Genomic DNA, 14502 nt, shown 5'->3' on the forward strand with positions numbered 1-14502 from the left:
TGCTAAACTGATTGCTTTGCCCCCAATCCTTCATGCTATTTGAAGACAACGAGAGATATTCAAGAAAATTCAAGAAAAAGAGACTTTATCACTGTCGAATGACTGTAATACATAAATTCTTGATGATATGAACCAGATATTGATGTAGCTTGAAAAACGAGAAGAAACCGATATATGGAAGAGTAAGCTAGCCGTTATAGCTGTTGTGCAAAGATAGACCTTGTCTTAATAATCACATTCAGTTCATCACCAATAGCCATATATAAGAAATACCGAGTAAATTTACAGAACTTTTAGAACATAAAATATTTAAGTGTCATAATCTTGCTTTGGCTCAAGCACTAGTTCACATAAGTTGATGACAGTTCAATAACTGCAACCGTAGGTGATAAAACTTGCAAATTATGTCTGAACGCCTAAAAAGGAGAGATAAAAAAGGGACTAGCTATATAGGAGAAAATTCTTAGGATTATTATTCCAATAAGAAATTCCAATGCCAAAAAAAAAAATCAGCACTGCTGAATCAATTTATACAAAAGAACGAGACAATCAAATTATGCAATGCAGGTAACGAATCTCTATTATTTCAAAAGATTATAAAATTGCATTGATTGTGCTAACAGAATACCATTGGTGGACTAATATCTGTATCAGTCTACAAGGAAATGAATCTATTGCAACTCATCTTCCTATGACGGTAGAGTTGTAATTCGTTCTCCAGATCCTGCCAAAGATAACCAGGAAAAAGGGAAAACGGAGAAGAAAAGTGCAAAGGACACTTTCATCAGGGATCTCTGGGGAGCAAGTGGATGATCGTAGATATTATGATGATACACATTCACAGATCAGAGGCAGGTTTCAATTGTTGATGCTGGCCCTCTATCAAGCTCAACTGTCTTCTCAATCTTGCAATATGACCTTGCACCTATAATATTGAAACAGACCATAAAAGGGTCTTCTGATCTGATTCCACTACATATATTAAAAGTTACTGTCTGGCAACAAAACTTTCAAGCACAAGCTATATCTAAATGAAACATCTGCATTAGTTGAGACGTACAGTACTTGGATATTAACCAAGAATTTCTATGGACAGCATATCTCATCATTTTGTTCTTTCTAGACCATGAGAGTTGACCACGTCCAAGTGAACCATAAGGAAAGATTACTTTATACATAGACAGACACCTGGTTCTAGGACTTAACTCTTTTCTGTTGCACAAATTTATCAGATTTGAAACTTTTCTATCTTCAGATTATAGTGAGCAACCATCCAGTTAATCCACAATTTGAATGAATTCTCAATGCATAAAGTCAGTGATAAAACAGAAAGAAGTATACTCCCTATGGCAGCATATGATCAGGACAACTTCCTCCGATTATTCATCTGTCCACTATGTCTCAATATCTCTCCGAGTTAGAACTTATTTCATTTGAGTCTTGAATGTCATAACAGTTAAGCATAATTCCCCTATGATCACTTGCACTCATTGTCTCATTGCACGAGAAATGCAGAAGATTATAAAGGATTATACTTCTTGCCATAAGCTCTTTTTTTCTGTGATAAGTTACTTCTTGCTATTAACTCATTCTGGTCACTTCTTCTGTGGTCATGCGTCCCTGGGGCTCTCTCCCCAGATTTTTGTCGAATCATTAGGATTCTTCTTCACCTCCTCTTACTCCTATTTTCCCAGGGGAGAGCCAAGCCACCAGTCGATCTTGCTAGCAAACAACTCCAAAGTTCATTGTTTCTTTTTTTATATTACACATTTGTGCAACTGACTGAAAGAGAGCCGTAGAAATACTCATACTAGTGATAACAGAAAGAAGAAAGAGCATTTAAAAGATAATAACCTGCTGGCGAGCTGCTGTAAGTTTTAACAGCTCGTCTGCTTCAGAGAAATTTGTGAACCATTGACTTAGAGGATGATCTTTGGTGCCACCCCGTTTCTTTCGATCAACATCTTCTATTGGTACTAAAGATAAAGACATCAAAATCAGCAACCTACACGAATACAGTAAATTTTGCCGGCCCATTAAGCAGTTGAAGACACACCAGGAGGAGGTAAATTTAGGCCAGGCAGTAGTCTAGGCACACTGACTGCTGAATGGTTCTGTACACGGGCAAAAAAGGCCTCTGAAGGCTCCGCAAATACAATTTCATCATATGACTCTACTACAACAGGTCTCTTAGTGGATAGAGGCCCAGATTCGTCCTCTGGATACAGTTTCAAATGGTGATATCTGCAAATAAAGAAAACTTTCATCAAATCCTGATAGTTTACATGAATAAAAGGGAAAAATAGAAACAGAAAGTAAGTTAGTTCAAAGACTAACCTGAAAGAAAATAAAGCAACAAGAACAAAAGCTACTACAACTACTAAACCTCAATCACAAACTAGTTAGGACTGCCTACATGTATCGTCCATCCATTTTGCAGTTTCGCTCTATTTGGGCTCATTTCATTCTAGTACTCAATAAATCAGGGGTTTCCTAAAACTAGAGGTTCTTTAACTTACAGTTATTTCCATTCTTTCTCAAACTAAAAGACTCATGTCAGACACTGGGTCTAATGTAACTATGTAAGTGTACACACAGCGACCAAGCATTATTTCCAACTAGTCGATTGCCTAGATGAATTGCTTCCATCTCGTTCTGTTTTTAGCTGAGTCCACATGGAAATCAAGAGCTTGCAAAACCTTTAAGACAATTTCCTTTCAATGTGACTTAAATCCACCTAAAGACAATAAAGCAACAAGCTAAGAAATTGCTTACAACAAGTGCATGAACTTTTTCTTTTCTCAGTTAAGTCTACTGTACAAGTAATCTAGAGTTTTAAATGGTCTGGTCCAAGCACAAGTGTTGTTTAATCATTTCCAGCAAAGTCTAATTAACCACAGAGCTGCTGTATAACAGAAGAGCAAGCAACTCACAAGTGCAACGGCTTATCACAAACATCAGTGCGGAAATGAAGGGTTAAAACAATTTCGAATTCACCCCATCCACACTCCGACAACTCAAAAGGGGGACTATCCACAACCCTTGTAGGATTGTTAAAACTTGAGTGCAATTGAAAAACCACACGCTTCACCACCACACTAAGATCCTCGTTAGTTGCACCACGAACGTAAACAGTCCATTTATGGGAATGGAACCTGCTCCACAATCAAAACTTCATTTAGATATTTCATCAACTAGTAATATACAATTAAGTTACTCCCTCTATCCCGGTTTACGTGACACACCTTGCTGAAGTTTGTCTCAAAAAGAATTTTTTATTTTTTTGTCTCACACAACTGACACTAGTTGTGTGAGGCCTCCTTTTAGTCTCACAACTTTGTGGTCCCAGAATTTTGTGGACCTAAATGTGTAAGATATGGGTCCACAAATGTGTGAAATAAATTTTGGCTACTTTTAAAAAAAAAAATTGAAAACATTAATTATTCATGGAATATGATCAGTTTTTGAAAAAAAATAGAATTTGTTTCTCAAGTTTTCAAAAATTGGTTTAGGGCAGTTTTTGGGTGAAATGTTTTCTTCCGCCGACAAAACTTCAACTTTTCTTCCCATGTCCAAACACAACTTTGCTTTTTTCAAGTTTCAACTAAATCTACGTTCAAACGCTAACTAAAATTCTCATTTTATCCTAAATGAGATTTATAGCACACAAATATTTATGGCTTTTTTAGACCACAAGTTTCAAAAAAAAAAAATCTTTCTTAAACTGCATATTCCGTCAAACAGAGCTACATAAAACGGGAACGAGGGAGTATCAACTTTACAGAAAAGCTATCAACTTTTGCGAGAGTACTCACTCGCTCGCCTTCTTACCAAGCCAAAATGCAATATTTCCATACACTATTGGGACCCCAACTTCAAGCTCTTTCAGCTTCTTACCACTATTCTGCACAAACTAACAGCACACCCAATGAAAATATCTTCAAGGAAATTAAGCTGCGAAAACTTTTTAGCTCAACTAAGAAACCCCACCAAATATCTTTTAGAAATATCAACAAATTAAGCTGGGAAATTTTTATTTAATTAAAAGAACCTTTTTATCGCTGTCATCTGAAGATTTAACCATTTTGGTATGCTGAGATTTGGGGTTGGGTCCGGTAACGTCGGGCGGGTCTTGAGCGTGCTTCTTTGTCGACGAGCTTTGAGGCATTCTACGGCTATTCTCCGATTGGTCAAATTTGGGGAATAATTAGGGTTTCTGATTGGACAATCAGTGTACGGATAACGAAAAGGAGGGAAATGGATCCTCTGCGGCCTGTTGCAGGTTAATGAGAGATCTCACACCAATTGTATCGTTTTGTCTAAAGGGTATTGTAGTCAATTAGCTGGCGTGTTAATTTCGGCTCAATATCTTTTTTATGTTAGAACACTTCATTCCCATTATCTTTTATTTTAGTTTGTGGTGGTTAACCTTTGGTCAGAGACTTGCATATCATTAGTCACTACAATTTCTTGGAGGGAAAAGGGCCAAATTTCCCCTTTTAATATGCGAAAAGGATCAATCATATCACCGTTATACTATTCGTCCAAAAATATCCTCGATGTTACAATAATAGTTTAAATATATCCATCCTCCGTTAAGACTGTCTAAGGTGGATGCTCAATCCTACGTGACACTGTCATTTGGGTGAGGTGGACACTACATGACATGCCCCCTTATCCCCAACCAGGGGTGGATTGAGGATTTGGAGGTTAGGGGTGCCAAGTTGGTCACTGATGAGCTGAAGATGATGAATAGGTTTCAGAAGTTATTTCCTCTTCATTTCAGTGGTGCGCCTTCAGATGATGCCTAGGAGTTTTTGGATCGATGTCATGAGTTTTTGCGCAATTTGGGACTGATTGAGTCCGATTGAGTGGACTTTACTATTTTTCAGATGCAGGGTTCAGCCAAGAGATTGTGACAGACGTATGAGATGAGCAGACCAACATGGTCACTTCCTCTTACTTAGGCTCAATTTTCACAACCTTTTTTGGAGAAGTTTATCCCGCTCACTCAGAGAGATGATCTACGCAGTTAGTTTGAGTTCTTCAGTAGGGTGGTATGACAGTCATCCGGTATGAGATGGGGTTTTGCTGTTTTGTCTCGTTATGCAGCTATCTTTATCCCTACTAAGAGGAAGAAGGTGCGGAGTTCATATAAGGACTTGCTTTTGGTATTAGACTTTACATGGAGAAAGAGGACGAGACAGAGACTTCATTCACTCAAACAATTGAGATTGCTAGGAGGAGCAAGCTCATTCGTGGCTAGGGGAGTGAGGCGACGTCTGATAAGAGGCCTCATCATTTTGGTGGTTTCAATGGTTCCTCGACTGGAGGCAAGGGTCATTTTGGTAGAGGTGATGCTATTCGGTTAGTTCAATTAGCACTTCGGATTTTTAGCGGTACTTTAGGTAGCCATGGTGCTTATGGACCTCGTTTTGAGCAGCCACCACTCAGTGCACCTATGATACAGAGTTACTATAGTAGTCATTTGGGTAGTCAAGGGAGAGCTATAGGTTCAACAACCACGTTAGTAGAGGGGTTGCTATGCGCATGGGGATTTGAGCCATGTCCCGAGGTTTTGTCCTAGGTCGTAGAGTGGTATGCCACAACAGGATACTCGTGCTATGATTCCGGCACCAGTTACTACACCACTCGCCCAACCAACTAGGGGTAGGGGTTAGGCATCTAGAGGTAGAGGCTATCCAGGTAGAGGTCATTATAGAGGTAGATGATAGGCTGGTAGGTTGAACCCTATTGTTATGCATTTCCTAGTAGGCCCGAGGCGTAGTCGTCTGATGCAGTTATCACATGTATTATCTCAATGTGTCATAGAGATGCTTCAGTGTTGTTTGGTCCAGGTTCTACTTATTTATATGTGTCTCATATTTTGCATAGCACTTGAGTATGTCGTGTGATTCTCTTGATATTCCTGTAATGTCTGTACCGTTTAGGGATTCTATAGTAGTTGATTGGGTGTACCAGTCTTGTGTTGTTACTATTAAGGGTTTTGATACTATAATTGATCTCTTGTTATTGGATATGGTGGATTTTGAGGTTATTTTGGGTATGGATTGGTTGTTGTCATATCACGCTATCTTAGATTTTCACGCCAAGACTGTTTTAGGGTTTCCTATATTGAAGTGGAGAGGGGCCCTTGGCCATTATACGAGTATGGTAATTTCATTTCTGAAGGCTCAGTGCATGGTTAGAAAAGGGTGTTTAGCGTATTTGGCTTACATTCGAGATTCTAGTATGGAGGTTCCTTCTATGGATTTAGTACCGGTTGTGAGAGTTTTCAGAGGTATTTTATGCAGATTTACCGGGCATGCCACCCGAAAGGGATATTTACTTTTGTATTGTCTTGGTCCCAGGCACTCAGCCCATTTCTATCCCACCATACAGTATGGCTCCAGCTGGGAGTTGAAGGATTTGAAGGAACAGTTATAGGATTTGCTTGATAAGGGGTTCATTAGATTGAATGTTTCTCCTTGAGGTGTACCCATGTTTTTTGTAAAGAAGAAAAATGGTTCTATGACGACGTGCATTAATTATCGATAGTTGAACGAGGTTACAATCAAGAACAAGTATTCATTGTATCAAATTGATGATTTGTTTGACCAGCTTCAAGGTGCCAGGGTGTTCTCCAAGATTTATGTGAGTTCTAGCTGTCATCAAGTGAAGATTAGAGCTTTGGATGTCCATAAGACAACTTTTAGTATCCATTATGGTCATTATGAGTTCTTGGTGATATCATTTAGTTTCATGGATTTGATGAACCGAGTGTTCAAGCCTTATTTGGATTATTTTGTGATTGTGTTCATTGATGATATTCTGGTTTACTCTTGTAGTAGAGAGGAGCATGAGCAACACTTGGGGGTTGTACTACAGACTTTGAGGGATCGTCAGCTTTATGCCAAGTTTTTGAAGAGTGAGTTCTGGTTGGACTCAGTTCATTCCTGGGTCATGTCGTGTCTAGTGATGGTATCAAGGTTGATTCTAAGAAGATTGAGGCGGTTCAGAATTGGCCTAGACCTGCATTAGCAACAAAGATCCGTAGTTTCTTGGGTTTGGTAGGTGTCACGACCCAAAATCCCACATTAGGCCGTGATGGTGCCTAGCCGTACTTGCTAAGCAAGCTAATTCACATTCAACAGAATAAAGACCAATTTTCTTTAAGTAATAGAGTTATATCATGATAAACGCAGGAATACGCTTAAAGGAGTAAAACATCTGATATAAGTATAACATGGTCTAAACACGACCAAAACAGTACAACTCCCAGACCTAGATGACACAAATACACGAGCAACTACTGAATATGTACAAGTCTGAATACTTGATCAGTGTTTTAAATGGCGTTTTGGGGCGAGGCGTACTAAAAACACCACGGGGCGATGGTGTAGGGCGAAAGTCTCAAGAGGCGTACGCCCAACAATTCAGGGTGTACACTCGGGCGTTCGAGGCGTGCGAGGCGCATTTTTTTAGTGAGGAGTAAGCCCGAGAGACTTTTTCAAATTAAAACAAAATTTGTTGAATAAGTCCTTTATATAATACCCCAAATTCTCAAAAGTCAGTTTGGTAATTACTCAAAAGGTTTAAAAAGGAATTCAAAAGTATTAAATTTAAAAGTCAAAACCTTTTTTATTGATTGAAGCCCTAATTCATGGTCTTTCTCAATTCTTCATCTTGTCTGCTAATATCTCCCAAAAGTAACGAATATTTAATTTTTTTTACAAATACAAAGAGAACTCTATTCTCCTTCATAACAACAAGTTCAAAGTTCAAATTGTAGGTTAGTCATCCTTTTTGTTTCTCAATGTAGAAAACTTTATTCTTTTCGACTCAAGTTACTTGTACTTCTAAGTAGCGTATAATAGATTGTTTTGACTAGATTTTTGTGGGGATGGAGCGCGCGGCGCGCGCGCGCACACACACACATTTTTGTGGGGATGGAGCATATATATTTCACATATTTATAATTTTATTCAATTTTTATGTAATTTTACCTGTTTATAAATATTTACTGTCATTATATTATTTTATAAAATATTAAAAATTAAATACTTATGGGGCTTACGCCTCGCATCGCCTTATGCCCACGCCTTTTAAAACACTGACTGCTACTACTACACATCAATATTCCTTAGCAAGTCGGGCTAGCTATATGAATCCTCGTTGACAATATCGCCCCATTTAAGCTCATAATATTTTGTCTCCAATAACACACTCCTACTCAGCTCAAAGGGTACCGCAATAAGCTGCACAAAAAAGCGTAGTATAAGTACATCACAGCCGGTACCCAGTAAGTATCAACTCTAACCTCGAAGAAGTAGTGGTGAGGCTAGATGCATCAAATACTTAGAACATAAAAATAATAACAAGCCTAGAGCTGGAACAGTAAATATCCTTATAATCAAAAGGTATCACGATATAAAACAGCCATAAGACATAAAACATGCTTTTCCAATTCGATAGATAATCATAACGTTGCTCAAGTATGGCAAGTAAAGTTGGCATGCTTCAATCAACGGAGTCGAGGCTCCTAACTGCATGTATATATAGCATGAAACAGTTAGCATTTAAATGAATTCTGCTAAAATTATCAAGAAGGTGCATGCATGCTCAAATTGGTACAAGATCCATGTATCCGATACAAGATCCATGCACCCCGATACAAAATCCATGTATCAGAGTAACCCGATACAAAATTCATGTATCGACCCGGTATAAATCTATGTACTGACCACGCTCACAGGGCCCAAAGTAACATGGGTAATCACCTGACTCCGGAGGGATGGTACAAAATCCAAGCGCAAAGAGGGGTATAATAGCAATCCCTCATAAATCAATATCTGATCATCATGTCCAATGTGACATAACTGTATCTCACCTGCATGCTTTACCTTTCGTGTCAAAGTTCTCAGTCCAAATCAAGTATCCCTATTCAAAATGTATGCATATACTCAAGAATTTCAGATAAAAAATGCACAATGACTTAATAAAAATTATACGGATATGCGCTCATGAAATCTTTGTGTGACTACGGTCAAGTTAAGCATTTCAACATATCAAGGATAAGTTCCCATGCCTTTGTAAATTATCATAAAACTAGGCATGATTTCTAACATGAATAAGAGAGCAACATAGTCACATAAGTCAAATAAATCATGAATCAAATCACATAGTCAAAACAAGGCATAAAGTATCTCAATTCTTCCCCGGCCATGATATAAACTTGGTAAGTGCATATACGCTCGCCACCACGTATATACACTACCCCAATACCTTAAACGAATAGAAATCAAGTCAAATCCTAAGGGTTTTCTCTCTTAATAAGGTTAGCCAAGAGACTTACCTCTTCCCAGGCTAGCTTCAATCACAAACCGCAGTAAAATATCGCTCTAGCCCTCCAATCACGCAAATCCAAGCCAAATATTATCCAAGAAAGTCAAACAATGCCATAGGAAGCAATCCCAATCCATAAAGCTTCGACCTTTGAAGAATTTCAAAAATGTCAATCCGGGTCCGCGTGCCCGAAATCCGAAACCAATACAAATATTCGATGACCCATAACCTTTCGAGTCCAAGTATATAATTAGTTATCAAATTCGAGTCCAAATCGATGGCCAAAACTCTAAAATATACTCTCTTTAAGTGTATGCAAAAACCCCATATTTCCTTTCAAAATATTAAGTTTTAGGTGTAGAAATCCATGGGTAATCAATATATAAAACTAAATCCAAGTTAAAATTACTTACCTCCAAGGTAGTAGTGAAATTGCTCTTCAAATCCTCCTATTCTCGAAGTATAGGACTCAAAATGTGAAATAATGGGCAAAGACTTGAAAATAGCAACTTAAATATCTGTTCCAGGTGAACCTTTCGCGATCCCTGTCAAAAGCTTTGCGATTACGAAGCACAAAAATGCAGCTGCCCCAATAAGCCTCCGCGATCACGACCTAACCTACGCGAATGCGGAGCTCTCCAGCTTTGCCTCAATCGCGAATGCGCCATGCGATCCGCAAATGCAAACAACAATCTCAGCCAGCCTCATCCTCTACGCGAACACGTACTAGTGCATGCGAACGTGTAGACCAAACCCTCCACCTTTCGTGATCGCGTCATCATATTGGTGAACGCAATGACAAAAACCCAACTACTTCAAAATCTACTCTGCGATCCCATGCAACACATCGTGATCGCGATGCATGCCTGAACAATAGAAAACCAACAACCTCAAAGTGGCTTAATATGATCCAAAACCATTCTGAAACTCATCCGAGCCTCTCGGGACCTTGTTCGGATATGAAAACAAGTCCATATACATATTTCAAACTTATCCAAAGGCCCAAAATACCACAAATAATATCAAAATTGTGAATCTAAGATCAAAATTATTCTCTTAACTTCTAAACATTCTAACTTTGTTGAACTCGTACGAATCATACTTAGACATTCTGGATCTCAACCAAAATTTACAAACAAGTTCCAATCAACTAAATGGACCTCTAGGAAGTCTCGAATCACCAATCCAAGCTCGATAACACCAAAGTCAACTACCGGTCAATCTCATGAACTCTCTAATTCCTCAACTTGCCAACTTCCGATAAATAAGGCCAAAATCTACTAGGAACCTCCAAATAACAACACACGCACAAGTATGAAATCACCATACAAACCTATTGAAACCATCAAATCCCTATTCCGAGGTCGTTTACTCAAAAGTCAAACATTGATCAACTCTTCTAATTTAAGCTTCCAAATTGAGAATTATTCTACCAAATAAATTATGAACCCTACGAACACCAAAACCAACTATATACGCAAGTTATAATACATCATATGAAGCTACTCAAGGTCTCAAACTGCTGAACAAAATACTAAATCTCAAAACGACCAGCAGGGTCATTACAGTAGGCTACTATGGTCGCTTTGTTGAGGGATTCTCATCTAATACAGCTCCATTGACCAAGTTGACTTAGAAAGGTGTTCCTTTTAAATATTATAACGAGTGTGAGGAGAGCTATCAGAAGCTCAAGGTTTCTTTGATCATGCCTCTAGTGTTGGTGTCACCTACAAATTCGGGGCCTTATACCGTGTATTGTGGTGCTTCATGCATTGGGCTTGGTAGAGTTTTGATGCAGGATGAATGGATGATTGCCTAAGCGTATCGTAAATTGAAGACCCATGAGAAGAACTATCCCGTTCATGATTTGGAGTTGGCAGCTATTGTGAACGCGCTCAAGATTTGGAGGCACTATTTGTATGGCATGTCAGTTGAGGTCTACACTGATTATCGGAGTCTACAACACTTGTTCAAGCTGAAGGATTTGAATTTGAAGTAGTGGAGGTGGTTGAAGTTGTTGAAAGACTATGATATCACTTTCTTGTATCATCCGGGGAAGGCAAATGTGGTAGATGATGCCTTGAATAGAAAGGTGGAGAGTATGGATAGTTTGGCCTTTATTCTAGCTGACGAGAGGCCATTGGCTATGGATGTTTAGGATTTGGCTAACAGATTTATGAGATTGGATATTTCTAAGTCGAGTAGAGTTCTTGCTTGTGTTGTGATGCATTCGTCTTTGTTGTCATGCATCAAGGCTCACCAATTTGATGATCCTCAATTATTGTTGTTGATGGACAAGATGTGGCGCGAAGAAGGTTGAGATTGGAGATAATGGTGTTATGCAACTTCAAGGACGGATTTATATTTTGAATGTTGATGGATTGAGGGAGTTGATTCTCCAGGAGGCTCATAGTTTGCGGTATTCTATTCATCCAGGTGTCACGAAGATGTATCATGACCTAAAGCAGCATTATTGGTGGCAAAAAATGAAGAAAGACATTATTGGGCATGTTTCACGGTGTTTGAATTGCCAGTAAATGAAGTATGAACATAAGAAACTAGGTGGTTTGACTCAGAGATTGGTTATAGCGAAATAGAAGTGGGAGCGCATTACTATGAACTTTGAGGTAAGATTAACAAGGACTTTGAAGACGTTTGATGCTATTTGGGTCATTGTGGACAGGTTGACTAAGTCAGTGCATTTTATTCCGGTGATGACTTCTTACACTTCAGAAAGGTTAGCTTAGATCTACATCCGAGAAATTGTTTGTTCGCATGGTGTGCCTATTTGTATCATTTTAAACCGTGGTACTCAGTTCACATCACACTTTTGGAGAGCGGTTCAGAGAGAGATGGGCATGCAGGTGGATCTCAACACTGCATTTCATCCGCAGATGGATGGTCAAATTCTTGTGGATATGTTGAGGGAACGTGTTATTGATTTTTGAGGCCATTAGGATCAGTTCCTACCATTGGTGGATTTTGGGTACAATAATAACTATCAGTCCAACATTCATATGGTGACGTATGAGGCTTTATATGGTAGGCTATGTCGTTCTCCTATTGATTGGTTTGAGCCCGATGAGGCTGGAATGTTGGGTATAGAATTGGTTCGTGTTTCTTTAGAGAATGTAAAGTTGAATCATGATCATCTTCGGACAGCGCATAGTAGGTAGAAGAGTTATGTGGTCAAGAAGGTCCGTGATGTGGATTTTATGGATGACGAGAAGGTACTTTTAAAAGTTTTGCCTATGAAGGGTGTGATGAGATTTGGGAAGAAAGGTAAGTTGAACCCAAGGTTTATTGGTCCATTTAAGGTGTTAGAAAGAGTTGCAGAGGTTGCTTATAGGCTTGCTTTGCCTCCCAACCTAGCAGGGGTAGACATGTATTGGACTTCAGCACGGTGCAACTTGATGAGAATTTGACTTATGAAGAAGAGCCAGTAGCTATTGTAGATCGGCAGGTTTGAAAGTTGAGATCTAAGAATATTTCTTCCGTGAAGGTGCTTTGGAAAAGGAAACCGACTGAGAAGGCTACTGGGGTAGTCCGATTCTAATATGAGGAGTAGATATCCACATCTTTTCACCAATGTAGGTGCATTTCTCTATCCGTTCAAGGACGAATGTTTTTTTAAAGATGGAGAATGTAATGGCCTGATAGGTCATTTTGAGCTCTAGCTTTCCGTTTTGTTGTTTGAGACCTTGAATAGTTTCGTTTGATATTTTATGACTTGTGTGCATGGTTCATTTTGATTCCCGAAAAGTTTAGATGCGTTTTAACAAAAATATCTTCATTCTAGATTTTTAAGTTGTTGGATTTGACCATGGCCAACATTCTTGGTAAACGACCTCAGATTGGTATTTTGAGGATGTTAGTAGGTTCGTATAATGATTTTGGACTTGCACATATGTTTGGTTTGTGTCCTGGGTGACTCGAGGCCATTTTGGCGCTTATCGTTGAAAGTTAGAAATTTGAGTTCATGAACATTTGAATCTTTGAGCTTTGATGCTTGATTCTTAGTTTTAATTTTTTTTAATGTTTTGAGATTACGAGGAGTTCATGTGAGGTTTATATACTTGTATGGATGTTTGGAATGGGGCCTACGAGGCTCAAGTGAGTTTTAGATTGATTTCGGTATTTGATGAGTTTGTCATTGCTGGTGCCGTAGTCATTGCATTTGCAATAACCAGCTTTGCAAATGCTAACTCACATTTTCGAGGTCTAGGGAGGGGAGGTCAGTTCGCAATTGCGAAGCTGGAATCGCATTTGCAACACTCGCAATTGCGAAGTCCTTGTCGTAATTGCGACTTTAGTGGCTAGGGGACTCCTTCGCATTTGCGACTACTGCTCGCATTTGCGAGCTGCGCAATTACGATAATTGCAGTTGGGTAAAAAGGTAAAGGTTCCGATATTAGCTCATTTTGTTCTATTTTTGAGACCTGGACTTCGTTAGGAGGCGATTCGAGAGGATTTTCTTCCCAAATTCAAAGGTTCGTGATTTTAGCTTTATTTTGATTAATTTCCATTATTCCCCATCGATTTTCATCCCTAAATCTAGGATTTTATAGATCAGAAATATGGTTTTTGCATAGTAACTTAAGATAATAAATTTTAGAGATTTAGACCTCGATTTGAGGTCAAATCTCAAAACAAATCACATATTTGGACAGGGATGAAGGTAATCGGGATTTGGTCTTGATTTCAGATTTCAACCAAGTGGGCCCATGTTGACTTTTTGTTGACTTTTCTAAATATGTTAGAGATCGAACCTTTTTAGTATTAGGAGGGTTTCTAAAGCTTGTTTTGACTTATTTGAGTATTAGATGACTAGATTCGAGTTGTATGGAGGCTTGTTTTAACGGGAAAGCGGTCTTGGGTTGTTGATTTGTTCCAAAAAGCGGAGGTCTTGGTTAACCTTGATTTGAGAGAATTAGGTTGTGATTGGGTCTATTTACTACAAGCTACATGTGTTGGGGCGGTGTATATATAAGATGACGAGTGTATATGCTGTCACGACCCAAACCGTTGGGCCGCGACGGGCACCCGGTACCTAACTCAACCGAGTACCAACGTAACGTATCTTTCTTATTACATCATCATATACACGTGACATACGGGCCTAATAGGTCAACATGATCATTTATAAACTCAAAACAT

The 14502-nt window shown here is 38.8% G+C and overlaps 1 protein-coding gene across 3 annotated transcripts; it reads right to left on the reverse strand.

Moving 5' to 3' along the window:
• Positions 1-450: 450 nt before the first annotated feature.
• LOC107765768 (transcription initiation factor TFIID subunit 14b) lies at positions 451-4293 on the reverse strand. Of its 3 annotated transcripts, none has more exons than XM_016584456.2 (6): positions 4052-4293; positions 3816-3913; positions 2934-3155; positions 2057-2244; positions 1855-1967; positions 451-925 (listed from the first exon to the last, which is right to left on the reverse strand). In XM_016584456.2, the coding sequence occupies exons 1-6, from the start codon at positions 4166-4168 to the stop codon at positions 839-841; spliced, it is 825 nt and encodes a 274-aa protein (XP_016439942.1). In that variant the 5' UTR covers positions 4169-4293; the 3' UTR covers positions 451-838. The 3 variants fall into 3 exon arrangements, with proteins under 3 accessions (XP_016439942.1, XP_016439940.1, XP_016439941.1); XM_016584454.2 differs by having other exon boundaries at positions 1855-1976; positions 4052-4292; XM_016584455.2 differs by having other exon boundaries at positions 1855-1976; positions 3816-3904; positions 4052-4290.
• Positions 4294-14502: the final 10209 nt, after the last annotated feature.

The sequence above is a fragment of the Nicotiana tabacum genome, chromosome 4 (genome assembly GCF_000715075.1).
Source record: "Nicotiana tabacum cultivar K326 chromosome 4, ASM71507v2, whole genome shotgun sequence".
NCBI lineage: Eukaryota > Viridiplantae > Streptophyta > Magnoliopsida > Solanales > Solanaceae > Nicotiana > Nicotiana tabacum.